Below are 19,969 nucleotides of genomic sequence, written 5' to 3'. Positions count from 1 at the left end.
CAGCCATGACAGGCAGAGCAGGGGTGGAGTCTGAGTCTGGCGGACAGAGAGAAAAAGAAGTTGAGGGAGGGAAGTGGCTGACTCCAAACCTGAGCAACCAGCCAGACGCTCAAGGACCCCAGCGGCCAGGCAACCTTCCCCCTCCCCAGCCGATACCTGTCCCCCAGCCCCATCTTTCCTTTCCTCCTCCAGGGACACCAAGACCCAGGCGCTCAGTTCTGGCCCCTCCCTCTCTCCTCACACTTAACCCCACTTGCTGGGCAAACATCTGCCCCAGGAACGGAGCAGCTGGCAGAGCTGGGACTGAGGGACGTGTGTCCTGGGGAAGGGGATGCCTGGGTTCCAGCCTAGCTCCTGCCAAGCCCTGGAGGAGACAAACAAGAAAGGAAAGAAGGGGTCAAAAATTCCTCAAACACCACCTCTGTGCCCAGTGCCTGGGAGTGATTGCACCCACTCCCTGGTTTAATTTTCACAGGTGGGGACTTGCTGTCATCAAACCCATTCTACAACCGAGAGCCTGAGGTTCAGAGAGGTAAAGGGGCTTGCCCACGGTCACACAGCAAGACAGCACATGGCTTACACCTGAGCTTATCTGACTCCCAGGCCCCATGCACGTTTAATTCTGCCACATTTCTCTGGGCCTCAGTTTATCCATCTGTAAATGAGGGGGTCGGAGCAGGTTCGAGATAATAAATTGGTTTATCCTTCATGCCAACTCTGGTCCACTGTTAGAGCTGCCTGACCACTGTTCTGAGAATTCTGAGCTAAGGCTGGGCTCGGTGGGAAGGAGTACGGTCATCCACTAGCAATGTCTGCCCTGGCTCAGGCATTGAGGGTTATAGCAAGCATGTTCTTTAAGAGCAGACTTTCTAAGGGTCCTGCCAGCTCTGGCGTTTTGGTGCTAGGATGAGTTAACCCTCATCTCTAGTGGTCTTGAGTAAGTCCCTGCACATCTCTGAGGCTCAGGTTCTCACTGGGTCTGGCGTGGGAGCGGCTTCCACCAGCCCCTTTGTGAAGGACAGAGCCAGCTGCTCAGCCTCCCTCTACTCAACCTCTGCTTGTCCCCTCAGCCTTGAGCAGCTGTTGCCTAGCAACAGGGGGTGGGAAACTGGGAGGGGTTTGCAGAATCCTGGAATCTGGGCAAACATTCTGCCTATCTCCCACATCCCAGGCATGGGCCCTGGAGACCCCAAAGTAGCCCCGTGATGGTCCCCAAAGCTGGGGTCCAGGACCAGGTAATGGAGGGAGACAGTTCTCCAGGGGCCATGCAGCTGAGCTCAAGCCCTGGCCTTGCTAGACCAACTGTGGACCTGGGGCTTGTGGCCTCACCTTCCTGAGATGGGTTTCTTCATGCATAACACTGGGGTGACTCATCCCAACCCAGCCGAGGCACAGAGGGAGGGTTACAAAGATGATGGATGTGAAGGTGCCTTATGATTCTTAACCCCCCAGACCCTTCTCCCTCTGAGGACCTATGTAGAAACTCAGAGAGCGGCTCAGATGTTCATTCCCCTGCCCAGAGGTCAAGCCTGAGACCAAGGTCGGTCTCTAGCCATCTATTACAGTTCCCAAGCACCACTGTGTGTCAGGCGGGTGCTCAGGACATCAGGGGAAGGACTTGGGACTCGTATCTCCCTCCTCAGGTTTGTGACATTGGGGTCCAGCCTGGCCTGGCCTGGCACTTGCAGCACTCCCTCGGACCCTGGGCAGGATGGACAGAGGTCCTTGGTCTCATACACAGATGGGAGCAGGGTTGCGGGAGGGGATCTGCAGAGAGAGAGAGAACCAGGGACGAGGTCTTCAGACAAAGAGGGGTGTAAAATGATGGGGAGGGGAGAGGAGACAGCAGGAGAGGTGAAAGCCTACGGGAGAGGGGGAGGGAGGAGAAGTACCGAAGAGAAGAAGAAGAAGCGGGTAGGTGAAAGGCTGGAGGATGCTGGAGAGAGAAGGGGCCTCAGGGTAGCAGAGAGAAGGGAGAGCTGATCTGCACGCTCCTCGGAAACCTCTCGGGGCTGGAAGGGCTGCCAACCAGGAGTCAGAGCGTTCCACTCCCCAGAGCTGCCCAGGACCCGGGGACCAAGTGGCAAGTAGAATGAGAATTCCAGTCTCTTTGCCAGAGCTCTGGAGCCCCCGCTGCTGCCAACAGGCCTTCGCTTAGGTTGCCTGGGATTCTGAGGACCAGGGCCAGGTCTCCACTGCCGCCTCGCTCCCCACACCCCAGGAGGGCAGGGCTCCCTTGTCCTAGAGGCCCACAGGCTCTCGCAGGTAGGGAGAGGGATCTAGGGCTCAGACCCAAAGCAGACATCCCCTCTGTGACCTCCTCCCAAGTGGATACTCAGAATCATCTTGCACTCCTCCCTGCACGGGGAGTTTACTATCCCCGCGGCAGCCCAGTCTCTCCCAGGATACTCCCAGGAAGTGAGGCTTAGTTCCATCTAATGAATGGACGGGAGTTAACTGGAAAAAGAAGGGAGAGGAGGTGCTCTAAGAAGAAGAAACAGCGATGCAAAGGCCCTCTGGTGGACCTTTGACTCACACAGTGGGTCAAAGTCTGAAATCTGAAAGAAGACCCGGGGAGGGGCTGGGGTTGGTGGTGTAAAATGAGGCTGGGGGTGGGAGAGCAGCCCCCGGGGCTGCAGGGACGTGCAGACCAGAGCGTGGGCTTCAGTCTTTGTGCCTGGAGCAATGAGGAGCCCTTGACGCTTTAGGCTAGGAGGTGGTGCTGGTGTTTGGATTTGCATTTCAAGAAGATCCTTCAACCTGCAGTGTAGAAGACGGGTGAGAGGGGCCAGAGCGGCAGCAGGGAGTCCAGGGAGGAGGCTGCTGCAGTGCTTGGTGCACATGGTGATGGGAGCTGGGGCTGGGGGCAGGGCGTAGTGGGGGGCGCAGAGAACCAGATGGATTGGAGGCCCATTTTGGAGAACAGACAGGTCCTGTGCATGGGTGGGGCTGGGGCGGGGGCCTGAGGAGTCTGGGGCAGAGTTGACTGCTGTCAGACAGAACAACTGACCCACGCCTGTAGTGTCTTAAAACACTGCTTCCTGGGCCCATCCAGGCCTACTGATTTCAGATCTCTAATGACTGGGTCCAGAACCTACATTTTTAAAAGGTACTTTCAGATTATTCCAAGAATCAGTCCATTCATCACGGGCAATGGCTAGAATCTGGGATGCCCTGAGTCAATTCCCCATTTTACGGAGGAAGAAACAGGCCCCTGAAGGGGAAAAATGCTTTTCCAGGATCACACAGGACTAGAATCGTAGAAACAAATAGCATTCGATGTCTGATCTATTCTTCTTCTTCATGGTTTCCCTTAACCCTGGCCAAGAGCCCTGGGCAGGCTCTGGGGTGCTGGGAAGCACAGGCTTCGCCCTCACAACGACCTTGGTTCAAAGCCAGATTTCACCATTCCCTGGTTGGGTGGTATGGGCAAGTCACATCACCTCTGGGAGCGTCAGGAACCTCACCTGCACAGGACATGAGATAGGTGCCTCAAAAGATGACTGAGGCGTTTGCACACGAGATCGTGTGCCCTGGGTGCCTAGCACGTGCTCAGTTAAGGGACGCTCTGGTTATTAAAGTTCACCCCACTGCACCAAGGGCAGCCTCAAGTACAGGTGGGAGTGAGTTTGCGTGTGTGTGTGTGTGTGTGCGTGTGTGTGAGACAGAAAGAGAGACAGACAGACAGAGACAGAGACAGAGAGAGATGGGGGGCTTTGAAGTCTCCCCCTGGCCAAAACTATGTTCCTTCTCCTCATGACAATCACAACCACAATGTCTGAAAGCCCACCGTTGAAGCCACACTTCCCTATAGGCGCTATTCTTTTCCTTGCCTGCTTGAGCACAGAATTTTGCCGTGGAAGGAAGAGAGGCTGGAGGGGGGGAGGTGACCTCCCCAAGTCCCACAGGCGGTGGAGGCAGAGCGAGGACCCCAGCCTGGCTATGCTGCACTCCTCGCGGGTCCAGGGCCCCTGGGTGCCGCGGGGCCACGGTCGGAGCAGGAGCATGGACTCCCCGCGGAGCCTGGGGAGGAGGCTGGGCTATGCGCTCGCCATAATCAAGGCGCAATCAGCGCTAATCAGCGTGTTCTTGAAATAGACCCAACTGGATGGGGGAAGCGAGCAGCCGCCTGGGTTTGTATAGCGGCAATCAGAGGGAGGCAATTTTAGATCTGCGGGAACAACAGCTCTTTGTCCGTGCGCAGGGACTCTGCCGAGCTCTGCGGAGCCCACTGCGGCTTGGGGATAAAAACACTCCAGTGGGGGCTGCAGCTGCCCCGCCCACGAAGGCGGGGGGAGCATTCAGGCAGCGGGTCCAGCTGCCTCCAGGGTGAAGTCCAAACTCTCTAGCACTGTGGCGGGGCACCTACTATGTGCTGGGTGCACAGACAGCTGCCTTTTTGGTGAGTGGTGGGCTCCCTTTTGCAGGAGAGGGGTTGGAGGCTCAGAGAGGTGGTGGCTTCACTGTGGGTCACTGGGCTAGTAAGTGGCTGAGCTGGGATGGGAATCCAGTCTGTCTGACTTCAGAGCTTGAGCCTGTTCCTTTTATGGGGGACCATCAGACCCTAGGAGACCTTATCCTAAGTTAAGCGAACACCCTAATGGAACTCTCAGGTCTTGCAAAAATCACAAAGCCTGGGGATTATTGGTTCCAATTTGCAGATGAGGCAAATTGAGGCTCAGAGAGGCAAAGAGACTTGCTTGAGGTCACCCAGATGGTGTAAGTGGTGGAGCCAGAATTCAAACCACATCTGTGAGATGCCAGAGCCCCCAGTTGAAATCACTAAGCTCTGGACTTCTTCAAGGGCCCAATCCCCACCACCGCCTCCAGGAAGCCTTCTCTGCCAGCTCTGGGGCTGCCATTCTCTACCCCTCTGAATGACGCTTGGTCATGGAACTGGCCTGGTGGTTATGTGTGGCTGGGGTATGCACTTTTGGGGCTTTTGGTGACCGAGCATCATTCCCCCCCTCTGTTGGTGCTGGTACCCCCTGATTTCCCTTTGGGGTAGTAACTCTCAGGCAGAAGGAAAGCTCCCTGACAGCCGGTGCTGAGTGAGGTGGGAAGTGCTCCAGTCAGTCAGGGGCACTGACAGGTGTGAAGGGCCTGATCACAAGCAGAGAATGCACCGGGGAGGGGCGGTGCAGGCCAGGCAGGAAGCCACGGCAGCAGCCCAGGTGAGGGCGCAGAGTCCAGCAGTGGCTGGAATGGAGGAGTGTGTGAATTTGAGAGGTACCAAGGAAGAGGATGGGGAGACTGGCTGATTGGTGGAATGTGGAGAGTGAGGAGGATTCTCAGTTGACGAGCTGGCCCACACGCCGGGCATCCTTGATTCCCCTCACACCCACTTCCAAACCCCCAGGAAATCCTACCTTCAAAATATGGCCACAATCTGACAACATCTGCCCTCTCTCTCCAGTCCAACCCCCAAGATCGCTTGCCTGGATGACAACAGCCTCCTCACTGGTCTCCCTGCCTCCACCCAAGACCCCCACAGCAGCCTATTACAGCAGAAATCAGATTACGTTCCTCTTCTGCTGAAAACCCTCCTGTAGCTCCTTAGCTCACATCTACACCAGCCTCCCAGCTGGTGATCTGCCCACCACCTCTCTCACCTCCTTTCTACACGCTCCCCTTGTTCCCCTTGCTTCAGCCATCCTGGCCTCCTAGCTGCTCTGGGAACAGTGCAGATAAGCCCTCACCCCAGGGCTGTTGCACATGCTGTTTTCCTCTGCCTGGAATGCTCTTCCCCAGACAGCCACAGGCTCCCCGCCCTTCTCCCTCCCCCCCTTCCCTGACCATCCTATTTAAAATTCCAACACAACTCCGTACTCCCTGGCCCTCCCTATACCTCTTCCCCACTTTCTTTCTGGCCCCATTATTTATCATCTTCTATACTGTATATTTTTACTCTTTAAAATATTCAGTCATCTTGTAATAACCTATAATGGAAAAGAATCTGAAAAAAATGTATATATGAATCATATATATATGATTCAGTTTTATAAATATATATAAAATTGAATCTCTTTGCTATACACTTGAAACATTGTAAATCAACCATACTTCAATTAAAAAATATTCATTGTCAAAAAAAAAAAAAAGGGCTTCCCTGGTGGCGCAGTGGTTGAGGGTCCACCTGCCGATGCGGGGGATGTGGGTTCGTGCCCCGGTCCGGGAGGATCCCACATGCCGAGGAGCGGCTGGGCCCGTGAGCCATGGCCGTTGAGCCTGCGCGTCCGGAGCCTGTGCTCCGCGGCGGGAGAGGCCACAACAGTGAGAGGTCCGCATACCGAAAAAAAAAAAAAAAAATTCATTGTCTTGTCCTCCCACTAGAATGTAAGCTCTGTGAGGGCAGAGTCATTGTGGGTCCTCAACCAATATTTGCTGAATGGAGGAAGTGGTTGGATGGTAGTGTCATTTATTGAGACAGGAGGAACAGACTGGTGGGTGTGGGGTTAGAGGAGATGAATTCAACTGGGAAACTTGAGTTTGAGATGCCCCAGTGGACTCCCAAAAGGAGCTGTTCACAAAGCAAATATACAAGCATGGACCTTAGTTTCTTCATCTGTAAATTGGGCTAATAATCCCAGCTCCCTCAATGAGTGTGTGTGGGGAGGGTAGGTCTCCTGAGATAAAAGGGCGGCAGTAATGAGCACACAGTCAGCCCTCAACAAAGAGTGGCTTCCTTGCTAGTGTGTTTCCTTCTCCCCTCAAACAGCTGTGAGAAGCTCACTATAGACAAGTTCCCTGTGACAAGCTTGAAGCCGCTGGCACATCCATAAATGTTTGGAGAATTATGTGGCGCAGAGAAGGGGTCCTGCCCCATTTGCTTCTCCCTCCTCCTGAGGCTTAGCTCGCTGGGCGCCCAGAGGCCTCAGCAGAGGCTGGAGCCGAGGTTGAGGAATGTATGCAGTGGCAACATCCTCCCCTTCTCTCTCTTGCCATTTCTTCCAACCACATGAGAATCATTTTCCATTCCCTGCGGGCCTGCGTTTGTAACCAGCCTCCCAGTGGTGAGGAGAGGATTGTTAAAAATAGCTTTATTGATTTTATTTTTTGGAATATAAAAGCAATAGATGCTCTTTGTTAAAGAAAAAATTAGATGGCATAGAAAGAAAGGAGAAAATTAAAGTCAGCCCAAAACGTATCACCCAGAGATAATCATTATCTACATCTCAGTGTCTGGCCTTCTCATCTGTGTGCTATATTTTTGTGTCCAAATGGGTTTGGGGCAGGACATCCGGGCAGACGGAGCAAGGTAGGGACTAGAGGGAGGCTGGGCAGGTACCAAGGCAGGGCCTAGTGGTGGGGCCTCTGTAATTGCTAGTACACGGTCAGAGCAAACCCACAGTCTGTCCCACGTCAGGTCCATCCCTGAGAAGCTTCCCTGTGCTACTCATATTTTATCATCATTTTCATATTCACCTATCCACACTCCCCTGGAAATTTTCATATTTTTAATACCTTTCCTGTTTATTGGGAGCTCTATAAAACAAAGGCCATATAGCCGCTATCTCATTTAATCCTTAAAATAGCCAAAAGAGAACATTCCTGTGATTAGCCCCATTTTACAGATGAGGAAACTGAGGCCCAGGGAGGCGAAATGACTTTGTCCAAGGCACAGAGCAAGTTCAGAACCAGGATGCAGGTCTCCTGACTCCAGCATCCTGAGCAGAGCTACATGTAACAAGAAGCACACTCTCTCCATGTGCCAGACACTTTAGGCGCACACCATTGTCTCCTTTAAGCCCCTCAATGTCAGAGGGGCTTATTCTGTCCAGTTGCACAGATGAGGAAACTGACATCAGAGAGGTGAAGTCATTTGCCTAAGGCCACACAGCCAGTGAGTGAGGCTGTTGAGAACTGAAGGCAGGGGCATCTGGGTGTTGCGGTAGCACTGCAGACACAGCTCAGGATGGGGCGGGGTGAGAAGGGTGAATCGTGCCCTTCTGTCAAGGGCAGCCTCTTGGTCCCTCATCTGGAGCCTCTGGACCCTCTAGTCTCGAGTTCCAGTCTCTGCTCCAGTTCTGACCTCACTGGTCGGAGCCTGGATCCCAAGGACGGGGGTTGGGTTTAGCAGCAGCGCCACCTGGTGGCAACCAGAGCCCATCTCCGGGTAGGACTCCGGGTAGGAGGGCAGTGATCAGGGGAGGGAGGTCCCCCAGCTCGTTCTTCCTTGTGGGAGCCCCAGGTCACCCAATAGCCGCCTGGTATAGAGAAAAAAACCAAGGACTCTGGGTTTGATAGACTTGGCTTTGAATTCCAGCTCAGTCTGTGTGATGCTGGGCAAGTTCCCCCACTTACTTCTCTTGAGTTTGTTTCCACAACTGTACAGTCGGAATGAATCGCAGTTGCAGGGTAGTTTTGAGGCTAATAGAAAATACCTGACCCTATCCCAGGTGCATGGGAGGTGCTGAATAAATGATACTCTCAGCGATCAGTAAATGACACTTGCCTTTGCTCTGCTGTCTCCTCTGACCCCTCTCCCCACTGTCTGCTCACGGGGACCCACCGATCAGGCCCAGACCCTCTGCTGGGCTTCTCCTAAGTCACCCTTCTTTGTTTGGGCCCAAGCTCCTGTTCAGACCAGGCCATGAGCGTCTCCTCACTCTAGAAATGGTTCGCTTTGGGAAGATACTCAAAAGGAAGGCAGAGAAGATTCCTGGGAGAATAAGAAAAGCCAAGTGTTGGCTAGAATTAGTCTGACACACCTAGGTGGGGGGTGGGGGAGTCTCTCTGGAAGAGCAAAGCCTGCGCCACTCTCTCAAGGTCAAGGTCATGGAGTTCTCAGCCCAGGCCCTCCTTGCCCACCGCCTCCCCTGGTTTGCAGTTCAGGCGGGGCCTCCCCATCACTGCCGGGCCGCCCCCTGCCTTCACTCACATTCACGTCAGATTCACTGCCCTGCCCCGCCCCCGGAAAGCATTTCTGAGCTCCCCTCCTCCCCTTTCCTCAAGGCTGCATCCTGCAGGGTGCTCTCCAGAAACACGCTTACCACAAGGTGACCCCAAGTGCCCCCTAGAACTCTGGATGGCTCCATAGCCCCGCAGTAATGACCAAGGGCCCTGATATTCTTACAACTCTGGATGGCCCTCAGTAACTCTGACATACTCTGCGATGATTCTCCATTTTCCCCAGCGGTCCCCTATGTGTGTGAGTACGGGTACCATCCAGTACCCTCAACCCCTCCTAGCTCCCAAAGGGCTCCATCACGTACTGATGGCTCCACATAATTCTGCTGGATTCCTAGGACCCCCTAACTTGTCTTTTAGGTCTCCAGGGGTCCCAATGGTCCCTTCCACTATCAACACCTCACTGGCCCCAAACGTTCCCTTGTCCTCTCAGTGAACCCCAGTGGCAGGATATCATTTCTGGGAAACTCTGGAGACTTCTAGAGGTCCCTAGTGTCACCTGAGGTGTTTCAAGGCTCCTGAAGACCCTCAGATCTTTCCCACACGGCCTCCACCACCAGCCGGTTCCCCATGGCCATGAATGATCCATCAGTGCTCATGGCGGCACTCAGTGCCTTCCAAAGGTGGTCTATGGAAAGGGCATGGGCCTTGGAGCCGGAGACCCCAGGCCTGTTACCGTAGCTCTGCAGCTATCCAGTTCTGGGACCTGGGGCAGCCAAATCGACTTCTCTGAGCCCATTTGCTCATTGGTAGAAGGTGACCACCATGCCAACCCGCACGGGGAACGAGGGCAGGGTGCTACTTATGGGGGAGCCAGCATGGTTTCCAGCACCAGGTAGGTCTTCAGTGCCTGTTCATTCCCTTTCCCATAGCTCCCCACTCTCAAGCAAGCTGAGTGTTTATTCATCGAAGCCCCTGCCCCAGGAAGCATCTGTTCTGTGCCAGGACCTGCACTGATGCTGGTGTTACCCAAACCCCTTACTCTGAGAAACTGGGGAGGGCTCACCGCAGCCACACAGCAGGTGAAGTCGCACAATGCGTTATAAGAGTAAACCAGGGCTGGGGGGCGGGACTCTGGCTTTCACCATGTTTCCCCAAAGACATTTTTCTGCCTCTGCCTTTGCTCAGGCTGTTCCCCCATCTCAGATGCACTTCCCTGCCTGGCAAAGTCTTCACATCCCTCAAGGTGCAACTCAAGTCTCCAGTCCTTGGTTAAGTGCTTTGGTATGTGGCCTCTAGGCAGACCCGGCAAACCTCGGTCCTACTCAGCTCCTCCACTCTCCAGGAGGTATATCCGGTATCATTTTTTGGCAAATTATTTACGGTCTCTAAACATTAGTTCTTTTATATAAAAAAATGGGATAACACTTACCTGCTCAGTTTGTTGTGAGGCTCTGATGAGGTAATGCAGGCATGACCCCTGGAACATAGTAGGTGCTCAATAAACTGCTCTGATCCTGCCCTTGGCACTCCCTGAGCACTTGTCCCTGGCACGTTCTGCCCTGGAGTTTCTCGTGGGGGTGGTCCTGACAGTCCAGCTAGCCTGAAGCTCTGAGGGCAGTGCCTGTGTGGCTCCTCTCAGTATCCTTCACGAAGTGGACCTTATTCAAAAGTGAGAGACAGAGAAGGCCAAGAGTTGGCAACAAAGACTGACTCTGCTCCCTAGCGGGTCATGAGGTGCCCCGGCCAAGGGCTCATTTGATTTTTCACAGCCTGAGAGGGTGCAGGGGGCTGAGTATGAGACGGGAGGGCAGAGGACTTCTAGGGGCATCTTGAGCCAGCTATATTTCCTCTCTGGGTCACATTTTCTTCACCTTTCTACTAGTGGCCAATCCAAGGCCCGGAGAAGTGGGCACACTTGCCCGGGGCCACACTGCAGAGCTCAAACTGGCTGGTGAAGACTGGGGAAGACAGAGCAGCTTCTCTCCACGCACTTGCCCCTGTCCAGAGGAGTGTGGGCACCTCTCCTCTTGACTAGGAAGGGCAGGGACACTCAAGACAAGGGGCTGTTCCACTTTTCTCAATACCCCTAGTCCTGGGTCCAGGCAAGGAGCACGGTGCATGCTCAGTAAGACCTACCGAATACATGACCCTATTTTCCAGAATTTGCAGTTCTCAGCCCAAAGTGCCAGCTATTTGGTGTCTGATCCCCTCCCTCAACCCAGAGAAAAATATCTTAGGCCTCCCCTCTCCTCTGGTTAATTGCAGCACCTAATAGAGCTAGGCTGCAGAGTCACACTTGGCCAGCAGGGGTTGCTAGACACACTGCAGCCTGCCAGGTCTACTGGGTGAATTAATGCCACAAGTTACCAATTCTGTAAGCTCGGGAGTCTGCAAATCAGATTTCCTGGGAATGAGGGAGACCCACATTTCCATGACGCAGCCTCTTTGTGCCTTGCTGCTGATCACTGCCTAACACAATATACTTTCAGACACAAGGAGGGCACGTGGGCAGGGGACGGGTGACTGGACCGATCCCCGTGGCTCTGTGAAGTTATAAGGTACTCAGGGACCCTCTGGGGAGTCACAGGGATTTTCTGAATTCTGGATCTTTGTGGGATGCTTTCCCTGTGAGCAGATGTTACCACCTCACATGTGGCAAGAGGCCAAGACAGGTTCAGGTGGACCTGGATTTTAAGCAAAAGAGCCAACCAGATAGGAATGAGCAGACCCTGTGTGCAGACGACCTTGCTGTGCCATGTGCTAGCAGGACAAAGCACACTCCATGGTCCTGAGCCACTGTCTGGAAATCTCAGACGCAGATTTAGAGATTTTTGTCTAAGTTCTGAGCAACAACACACTTTGAGAGCTTAGGCACAATTCTTTCAGGATAATGATAACCAGTGTGAACACAAAGCTTTACCATTCACACCCAGAGTGAATAGGATCTCACAGTCATCCCAAGTTTGAAGCAGGAGGTATTATCCCCATTTTAGAGATGAGAAAACTGAGGCTGTCAAAGGTGGATCCCAGAGCCCAAAGCAGAGCTGCACGCTCCAAATCCTTGTCTCCTTCCACCCCCCGTTGCCTGCCTCAGACACGCAGGGCTGCCCCCTAGGACAGGTGCAGGAGCTTTGTGGCAACCGTCGCTGCCATCACGGGGTAGCTCTCGCCTTCTTTGCGTCTTGCAGCCTGAGGGAGAGTAAGGTGTAGTGACAAGGGGACTGGGCTTTGGGTTCAGACAGAGCTGACTTCTCTTTCTGGTCCAGCTATTTACTAGCTGTGAGGCTCTGGGCAAATGGCTTGACTTCTCTGTGCCTCAATTTCTCCTGTCTGTAAAGCAGGGGAAGTAATAGACAAATAAAGTGGGGTTGTGGTAGGATTTAAAGAGAGAAATTTTGTAAAGCACTTAGCACACAGTAGACCTTCAGTGCATGGGGATCACATGAAAGGCAGTGTGGGCTCCTGAAACAGCCCTGGGTGTTTCTAACTTGGAATCCCCAGTTGAAACAGCAACCTCCAAATGCCAAGATGGCTTTGCAGGAATATCACGGAAGTAATAAAACAGGAAGAACCACCCGATGAATACCACTCTGCCAGGAACAGCCACAGAGAGTTTGTTCACTTCTTTAATTTTTAAAAATGAGTAAGCTGACAATCGTGTACCCTTTGAATACCCAATAAAAACGTTCATTGTGCAAAACAGTACAACCTTTTTCATTTTTTAATAATACTGTAAATATTTCAGAAAGGATGTATTGTTTCTAATGAATATCAAAAAAGTCACTGCAATGACGTTTCACCTGCCCCCTCATTTCCCTCCCCGCCCCCCAAAGTTACCCAAATACTAGTAGGAAATTACAAAAAGCAAAGAACAAAAACCCTCCCTCCGCCCTGCACCATGAGTCCCGTGAAGTAAGTGAAGTGTTAAGTGCCACAAGTACAATGCGGCTTGTCCCCAGCTAGGCTGTGGGGCTGTGCACTGGCGACAGTGGTTGGTGGAGAACCGGTAGCAGCAGCAGTGGGGAGACCCCCTCCCCGACCTGTTGGGAGAAAAGCAGACGACGATGGACACAGGCGGGGGCTCAGCGAGAGCCCCGGTCTTCCTGCATCCATTTCCTGGCTCCACCGGAGCAGACAGCTCATCCCGACTCGCCTGGGGGGCGCTTGGCATCCCTCTTAGCAAACGCGGGCTTCAGATGGGGGCTGGCCGGGGCAGAGAAGCTGGGCGTTTGGGCCAATCAAACACGCAGGTTTATTACAGGAAACTAAATCCTCTGTTTGGAGGAAACTCGCATTTCCACCGAATAAGATAGGGAACATAAAGGAAAAGGATAAAGAATGCACCTTCCCTGTCCCCAAATAACTCCAGATCCAAGGCAGAGGCTTGCCGTCAAATCCAATTAAAGAAGAGAGGGGTCAGCCAGGGAGGCCTGGCGCGGCACCAGCCACCTCCCCACACCCTAGGGCTGTACCGAGGGACGGGTGGGAGCCCCCATCTCCCCATCAGTGAGGCTGAGGCTTCTCAGCTCCCTGGCCAGGGAGGCAGGTGCGTTGGCTCCGGGAAAAAGGTAGGGAAGAAGCCTTGTGAAAATTCCAGGGTTCTGCTGGTGACAGGAAGGGATGGGGAGGGACTGGAGGTCACAAGATGGCAGGAGAGGGAGGAGGGCAGGGACGACAGCGAGAGGGACCAAACGAGGCAGGAGGACAAAGAAGGGGCTGGAGGAGGAAACCAGGCTCCAGGCCCGACCACAGCTCCCTCCCTGGAGGCTGCTGGAAGGTCCTACAATGCAGATCCCGGTGGGGGCCGTGGCAGGACAGACAGCCGCAAGCAGAATAGAGGCTGCTGCCCGGGCCCGAGAACCAGCGCACAGGCAACTCCAGCCAGCCCTTCTGAGGACAGAGAGGCAGAGCAGAGGGTGTGAGCAGACGGCCAGGAGGAGCCCTGCCACAGGGCCGAGGACCTGGCTGGTCTCGAGGATGGGAATGCTCATGGATGAAATCAAACCACAAAGTTTCCATGACAAACTTGACTTTAAATAAGGGGGTGAGGGGCGAGGGACTGCCCACCTGGAAGTCTTCAGAAGAACCCGAGCTCAACAGCGGGTCTGCAAGCCAAGGAGGCACGCAGAGCACCCCCAAGAGATGAAGCCGGGTGGGCAGAACCTCAGAGGTCACCTGATCCAGCCCGCCCCACTGGGGACACGCGAGAGGGGAGGGAAGTGCCCCAGATCACCCGGTGGGACCAGGGAAGAGGAGGGCCTGCCACCCAGGAGTCCTGAGTCTGCTGGGACTTCTTCTCTGACACAGCCTTGCTGTCTGCAAACCCACCTCTAGGAAGCTAGGGAGGGGCTGAAGGGGAAGCACGGCAGCGCGGAGGAAGGACAGCTGCGCGGTCAGGGACAAAGGTGGGACATGAACCGGTGGGTTCAAAGGCTGACGGAGGGGGACAGGCATCGCTCCCGCCCACCTGCCCCACAGCCCGAGTATAAAAGTCTGGCCCTATGATACAACTTCCTAACCCCTAGAAAATGCTGGTTAAAAGCGTCCTAGCACGAGAGGATGATACTAGTCCCTGTACAGGATTATCTCTTCATATTGTTACTCACATGGCAACTGGGGGGCGAGGAGGGGATGTGACTTGAAACCAGAGTGGGTGCGGCCACCTTAAAATTAACTTGTTAATGAATCCTGTGCAAAACGAGCAAGCCTCTACCATTAGGTGAAGTACGTGGTTCAGGTATTCATTTGTACACAGGGCGGGGACGGCGGGGACGGCGGAGACGGGGCGGGCGAGGAGCGGAAGAGGCATCGAGGTGGCAGGGGCGCTCAGAAGTGCGTCTCCTTCTCTGTGATAGCTGCAATGGTCCCATCACCCTTGAGTTTGGCGTCACAGTCATTAACCATCACCGTCCGTGGGCCTGCCCCAAGCTTGCCCCGCGTGCTCAGATCGGCGCTGGGGGTCGTCAACTTCTGGAATTTCTACACGGTTGGAGAGGAAAAGAGCTGTCTGAGAGCGGCTGCCAGGGTCCTGGGCCTGCCTCGGCACCTCCCAACGGCACGGTGGACACCTCGGGGCAGTGAAGCCCCCAGCCCCAGCCCTGCCACTCAGAGCTCTGTCCTGGACGATGCGTGGACCTCCGGGTCTCCGTTTCCCGCCCCCACCCCCGGACATGGGGACAATCACTGGGTGAGGAGTAAGGAGACAGTGAGCGGAAGTGCCCACGCTGTACCTGGCCCGCTGCAGGTGGCCGGGACGTGAGAGCTGTACCCGTGGAGACAGAGAAGCTGCTTAGCCTCCCTACATGTGGGGCAAGTCACCTAACATCTCTGGGCTGTTTTCCCATCTGTGAAATGGGATAGGAGTACCTGCCCGAAGGGCTGCTGTGAGGATGAGCTACGGCACCTCCAGAGCCGTTCCTATAATGATCGCTGGATAAACAGGTACGTTTCCCACAAAAGGCTGTCATCACGCTCCCCCATCCAGGGGAACAGGCGGTGTGTGTCTAAAGACGGAAACGTTATCCCTAAGGCCACAGCCTCACGCCGCCTGGCAGAGTGGCCGGCTCTGGGCTGGGCGCAGACAGGGTGGCCATCGTCTACTCTACCGATGAGGGAGCGGAGGCCACGGGCAGACCCTGGACACACGCTCCTGCCCCCCCGGCCCAGCCTCGGGTCCCACACCTCAGCCTCATGTGCACCTCCAGAAGACATCAGGCCAGGATTTGGGAGGCCTTTCCTGGGCATAAACCTTCTCCCCAGGAAGGCTGGGAAGACTTTGGGGTGGCTGGTTTCTTATGATCAAGGTTCTGTTTTCTCTTTCAGATCATGCCGTGCCTGAGAGAAGCTGGACCTATCCTGCCCGGACGGGATTAACAGGCAGCTCCCGCACCCCCGCCCACCCCTCGGCAATGCCGAGCACCTCCTGGGTGCCAGGTATGGTGTTAGGCTCTTGACACAGGACAGGCGCTGGGAGCACGGGCTCTGGAACCAGACACCTGGGCTTGACTCCCAGTCCCACCACTTAACTGGGGCAAGAACTTAACCCTCCGTGTCTCGTTCCCTCATCTGTCCAAGGGGGTCACAGTGGCACCTGCCTCTAGCGTTGTCATGAGGTGGCCTCAGATTTGTTGACCCATCCACAGCTCTTAGCACAGACTACCCACCCTCACAGCAGTTCTCTGACCCCATTTTTCCTTCCAGAACCTTCCCATCAGCGGGCAGAACCTTCTGGAAATGGAAGAAGGGGAACTAACTGTCAGGGGCCTGCCATGGCCAAGGGGTTAGGGCTCCAGGGCTGCTCTCCTCTGGACACGTCTGGTCCCAAACCAGAATTAACAACTGCCCTTGACCTACATTCCCTGCAGGAGCGGAGGACCCTGACTTGCTTGAGGGCACGAGCAGGCTGGAGAAAGGGACCTTCCCTCTCAGCCTGCCCCTCCTGGCTGGATGGTGGCTTTTCTGGAGCTCAGGCCCCTGGGTGGGCAGGAGAGCTGGCTCTTGCCTGTGCGTGTCTGCACCCAGGCCGCATGCTTGTGAGACGCAGGTCAGCCCCGAGAGCCCTGGGGTGCTGCGTTGGGGCAGGAACGAGGCGGGGGCAGGGGGCACAGGGTACCTGCTGCATCACTCAGAGGCTGTGTGCCCTTGGGTAACGTGCTTCCCTTCTCTGTGCTCAGCTTCCTCACCTGTGACGTGGGGACAGGAAGCTCCTCCGCCTCACAGGACTGCTGTGAGGAGTCAGTGGCCTAGTGCTTGTAGACGGCTTAGAGCAGCGTCTGCCACACGGCAGACAGTTTGCAAAATGGGCGAGAAGCTGACTCAGACCTTCTGATCTGCCAGCGGGTGGGAAAGGAGAGTGAGGAGAGAGTGGGTGGGGGGGTGTGACGGGTTGGGGTCCAAATTCACTCTGCTACCAAGAGACCACATACTGCAGGATTCCACTGGCAGGAAACGCCCGTAAGAGGCACACACACACAGACAGATTGGTGCGTGTCTGGGCTTGGGAACAGGGCTTACTGGGAATGGGCACCAGGGATCTTAAAAATAAATAAATAAAATAAATAAATACATACATACAAATATTTGCAAACTGATTTATGGTGATGACTGCACTACACAGAAAGTTACTAAAAAAAACCCCACTGAATTGTATACCTGAAATGGGTGAATTTTATGATACAATATAGAAAACATACCTCAATAAGATTGTTAAAAAATTTTGGTTTGCTAATTTTTGGCTGTGTGATCCTAGGCGAATGACTTAATTTCTCTGAGGACTAGAGGAGATGCAGCACAGAGAGAGCTTGGCATAGCGACGACACAGGATAGATGTTCCACAAATGTCAGACCCTCTCCCTGTGCCCTGGGAATGGGGTCCTTAATGAACAGAATCAACAGAGCAGTAAGAGCTAACACTTGGTCTCTCTCTCTCTCCCAGGTCCTGGTCTAAGTGCTTTCCCTCTGCATACTCACTGAGTCCTCAAACAACCTCTGTAAGTGAGGGACTGCTGTTGACCCATTCTACAGATGAGGAAACTGAGGCTGAGCTCAGGGAAAATGTCTCAACCCCAAGGCTTCAGCACAGCAGTACTGACGAATACCCGCCAGGGAGGAGTTGGCCAGGCTTCCCTGGGAGACACGTAGGGACACGTTCTCATCACACCCATTGCCCAGATGAGGAAGCGGGGACCCAGACGTGCCCATGGCTGTGCCCACACTCACCAGTCCTCCCAGCACTGCCAGCCCTGCCCTGAGCCATACGCTCCACCTCTGAGCCGCCCTTCCTGACCCCTCCTCCCAGGCTGCTCACCTCCGGCAGTGTCCCTTCCGTCTTCCACACCTTGATGAAAACCCAGAGCGGGATGCAGAGCATGGAGGACAGGGCCATGAGCCAGCCAATGCCATAGCCCCAGGCGGGGTAGGTGTAGATGTTGTTGTACTTGAGGGGCTTGTACTTGACCAGGAAGAAGATGAAGATGCCCTGCGGGGAGACGGGGAAAGGTCCCTGGGGCGGCCCTCAGCCTGCGTGCGGGCAGCCAGCAGGGGAGACAGCCAACCCCGTGTGGCGGCCTCGGAGAGGTGATGCCCTGCTGGGTCCACAGCGAGAAACACGGGGAACTAACCCCCACAGATCCCAGGAGACCCTCCGCGACCCCCAGGAGCCTCACTCCCCGGCTCTGCCCAGTCAGGAATTATTATTTTTTCCTAGCTACTTCTCAGGGCTGGTTTCAAAGCTGCCTTTCAGAACTAAGATGGTTTGTGAAGATGCTCTGAGATACTTCCAGTGCCAAGGACTGGGTGAAGAGCAGGGGGTTTTGTCTTTTTAGTTAAACGTCCTCTCACAAAGGCCTCTCCCGGTCTGACGTGAGGGGCAGAGCGTGGCCCCTTCACCCTCACACTGCTGCTTCACTGTGAACAGCAGAGCCAAACGCCTTTCACAGGACCCTCGGCCCCCACAGAGGCAGGTCCCAGCCGCCTCTATACGTGTGCAGGCATAGAACCTGAGGTCCCAAGAAGGGAGGTGATTTGCTCACAATCACACAGCAAGCTGGTTGCAGGGCTGGGGTCCTAGTGAGGCCCCCTGGCCAAGCCCAGAGACTGTCCCCACAATGCCGGCTTTGAAAAGTGTCAGGTGCCTCGGACCTTCTGAGGGCGCAGAGGGTCCCCAGGGGGACATCACCTCCTCAGTCTCGGCCTCAGCCAGGTCTGGGCTCTGGGGTGCAGAAGTACGTGGGTAGGTGGGTGGGTGGGTGGGTGGGATGCAGGCGGCTCCCGGCAGGGCCCTTACCGCACAGATCCCGGGGGTCACGACTTTCCAGCACCATTGGATGAGTGACAACGGCCGGTAGCCAATCATGTCTTCGATGTTATCATAGAAGCGGTTGCTTCCTGTCCAGAATAAAGAAGATGGGCAAACACACCCCAGAAGATTTCTGTACAAGACTCAGAGGGAAGGCTACGAGTGTCTGGTTTCCCCAGCCCAAGACACATTGCGGCAGGAACCCTATTTACCGCTTAAAAACTACCAAGGTGTTACATATGTGAGGTGTCAGGATAAACTGCGGTAGAAGGGACTCTGGTTCAATATTGGGAAGACCCCTTCTGACCCTGGGCAGTGAGGTCCAGGAAACGGGCAGGAGTTTCTGGGGGAAAGGAGGAAGGTGGTCCCTTTGAGGCAGGGCCAGGGGCTGGCTGACCTGCACGGGGGCGGGGGTCAGGGCTCTGAAGGTGAGGGCCGGACGGGTGGCCTGTGGGGTGTCTATTCCCGAACCACACTTGGCAGTGTGCATCATCATCGAGACCAGCAACCCTCACGCACTCACACGGTTTGGGGAACCAGAAGGCATGCGCTGACTGAGGGCCGGGCACTGGGCCGCCTGCTTTGCCTACACTACCTCCTGCTCGGAGACACTACTCCATTTTGCAGGTGGGAAAACTGAGCATCAGGGGCAGAAGGACAGAATCAAGGTCACAGTGTCCGAGCCTGGAACCCCTCCCTCTGCTGCAGGGATATAAAAGCAGGAGGGTCTCCCGACAAGTGGGAAAGGACAAGAAGTCCCTGAGGGGAGGACGGAGAGGTTGATGCAGATGGAGACCAGCCAGAGGGAACCCAGGCCCAGCCGGGTCCCGGGTGTGCATGTGCTGGGCACCATGGCGGCCTCTGGGGTGCGCGAGGGCTCAGCCTCTACTCACCGTACACCCAGCCGATGCAGATGCATTCGAAGATGGCCACAAAGAGAAGGCACATCCCACTGGCGGCGTAGGAGTCAAAGAGCTGGAAGATGTACATGCCACCCTGGGAAGTGAGAGGACAGAAATATGGACAGAGGGACAGACAGCTGGAGAGCAGGGTCAGCCAGCTGGCCTTGGGAAGGGCTCTCCGCCCTGCGGCTACCACTAGCCGGGGCTCACTTCCACCAGGACAGACTGGTCTCCCCAGGGTCCTGGAACACTGCGCCCACCACACCTGGGCGCCCCCTAAGACCACCCTCTGGGGGGTTGCTGAGATTGCGATGGTTTGTCTTGTCCCTGCTCCCCAAACGTCAGAGACAACACAGAAGACCAGAGACTGGAGGTTGGGAAGGCTCAGCACCTCTCTCCAGGTGGCTGTGACAGCCTC

At 55.1% G+C, this 19,969-nt stretch overlaps 1 protein-coding gene and 1 long non-coding RNA gene across 3 annotated transcripts in view; both read right to left on the bottom strand.

Moving 5' to 3' along the window:
• Positions 1–10,503, bottom strand: part of LOC141279665 (uncharacterized) — a 35,835-nt gene extending 25,332 nt beyond the window's left edge. The window contains exon 1 of the long non-coding RNA XR_012334249.1: positions 10,283–10,503. This is a non-coding gene — a long non-coding RNA (uncharacterized lncRNA). The remainder of the gene's footprint in view (positions 1–10,282) is intronic.
• Positions 10,504–12,470: 1,967 nt separating this feature from the next.
• Positions 12,471–19,969, bottom strand: part of SLC6A11 (solute carrier family 6 member 11) — a 122,282-nt gene continuing 114,783 nt past the window's right edge. The window contains exons 11-15 of one of the 2 annotated variants that reach the window (XM_073787701.1): positions 19,543–19,645; positions 18,638–18,738; positions 17,660–17,830; positions 15,220–15,356; positions 14,685–14,832 (exon numbers count right to left, since the gene is read on the bottom strand). In XM_073787701.1, the coding sequence (XP_073643802.1) occupies positions 14,817–14,832; positions 15,220–15,356; positions 17,660–17,830; positions 18,638–18,738; positions 19,543–19,645 (528 nt within the window). In that variant the 3' untranslated portion in view covers positions 14,685–14,816. Of the gene's footprint in view, positions 14,833–15,219; positions 15,357–17,659; positions 17,831–18,637; positions 18,739–19,542; positions 19,646–19,969 lie in introns of both variants that reach the window. The other variant, XM_033865432.2, reaches the window with a different exon arrangement.

This window comes from Tursiops truncatus, chromosome 10, assembly GCF_011762595.2.
Source record: "Tursiops truncatus isolate mTurTru1 chromosome 10, mTurTru1.mat.Y, whole genome shotgun sequence".
NCBI classification, from domain to species: Eukaryota; Metazoa; Chordata; class Mammalia; order Artiodactyla; family Delphinidae; genus Tursiops; species Tursiops truncatus.
Note: the sequence above shows the minus strand (reverse complement) of the source record. Positions and strands in the feature narration are given on the sequence as shown.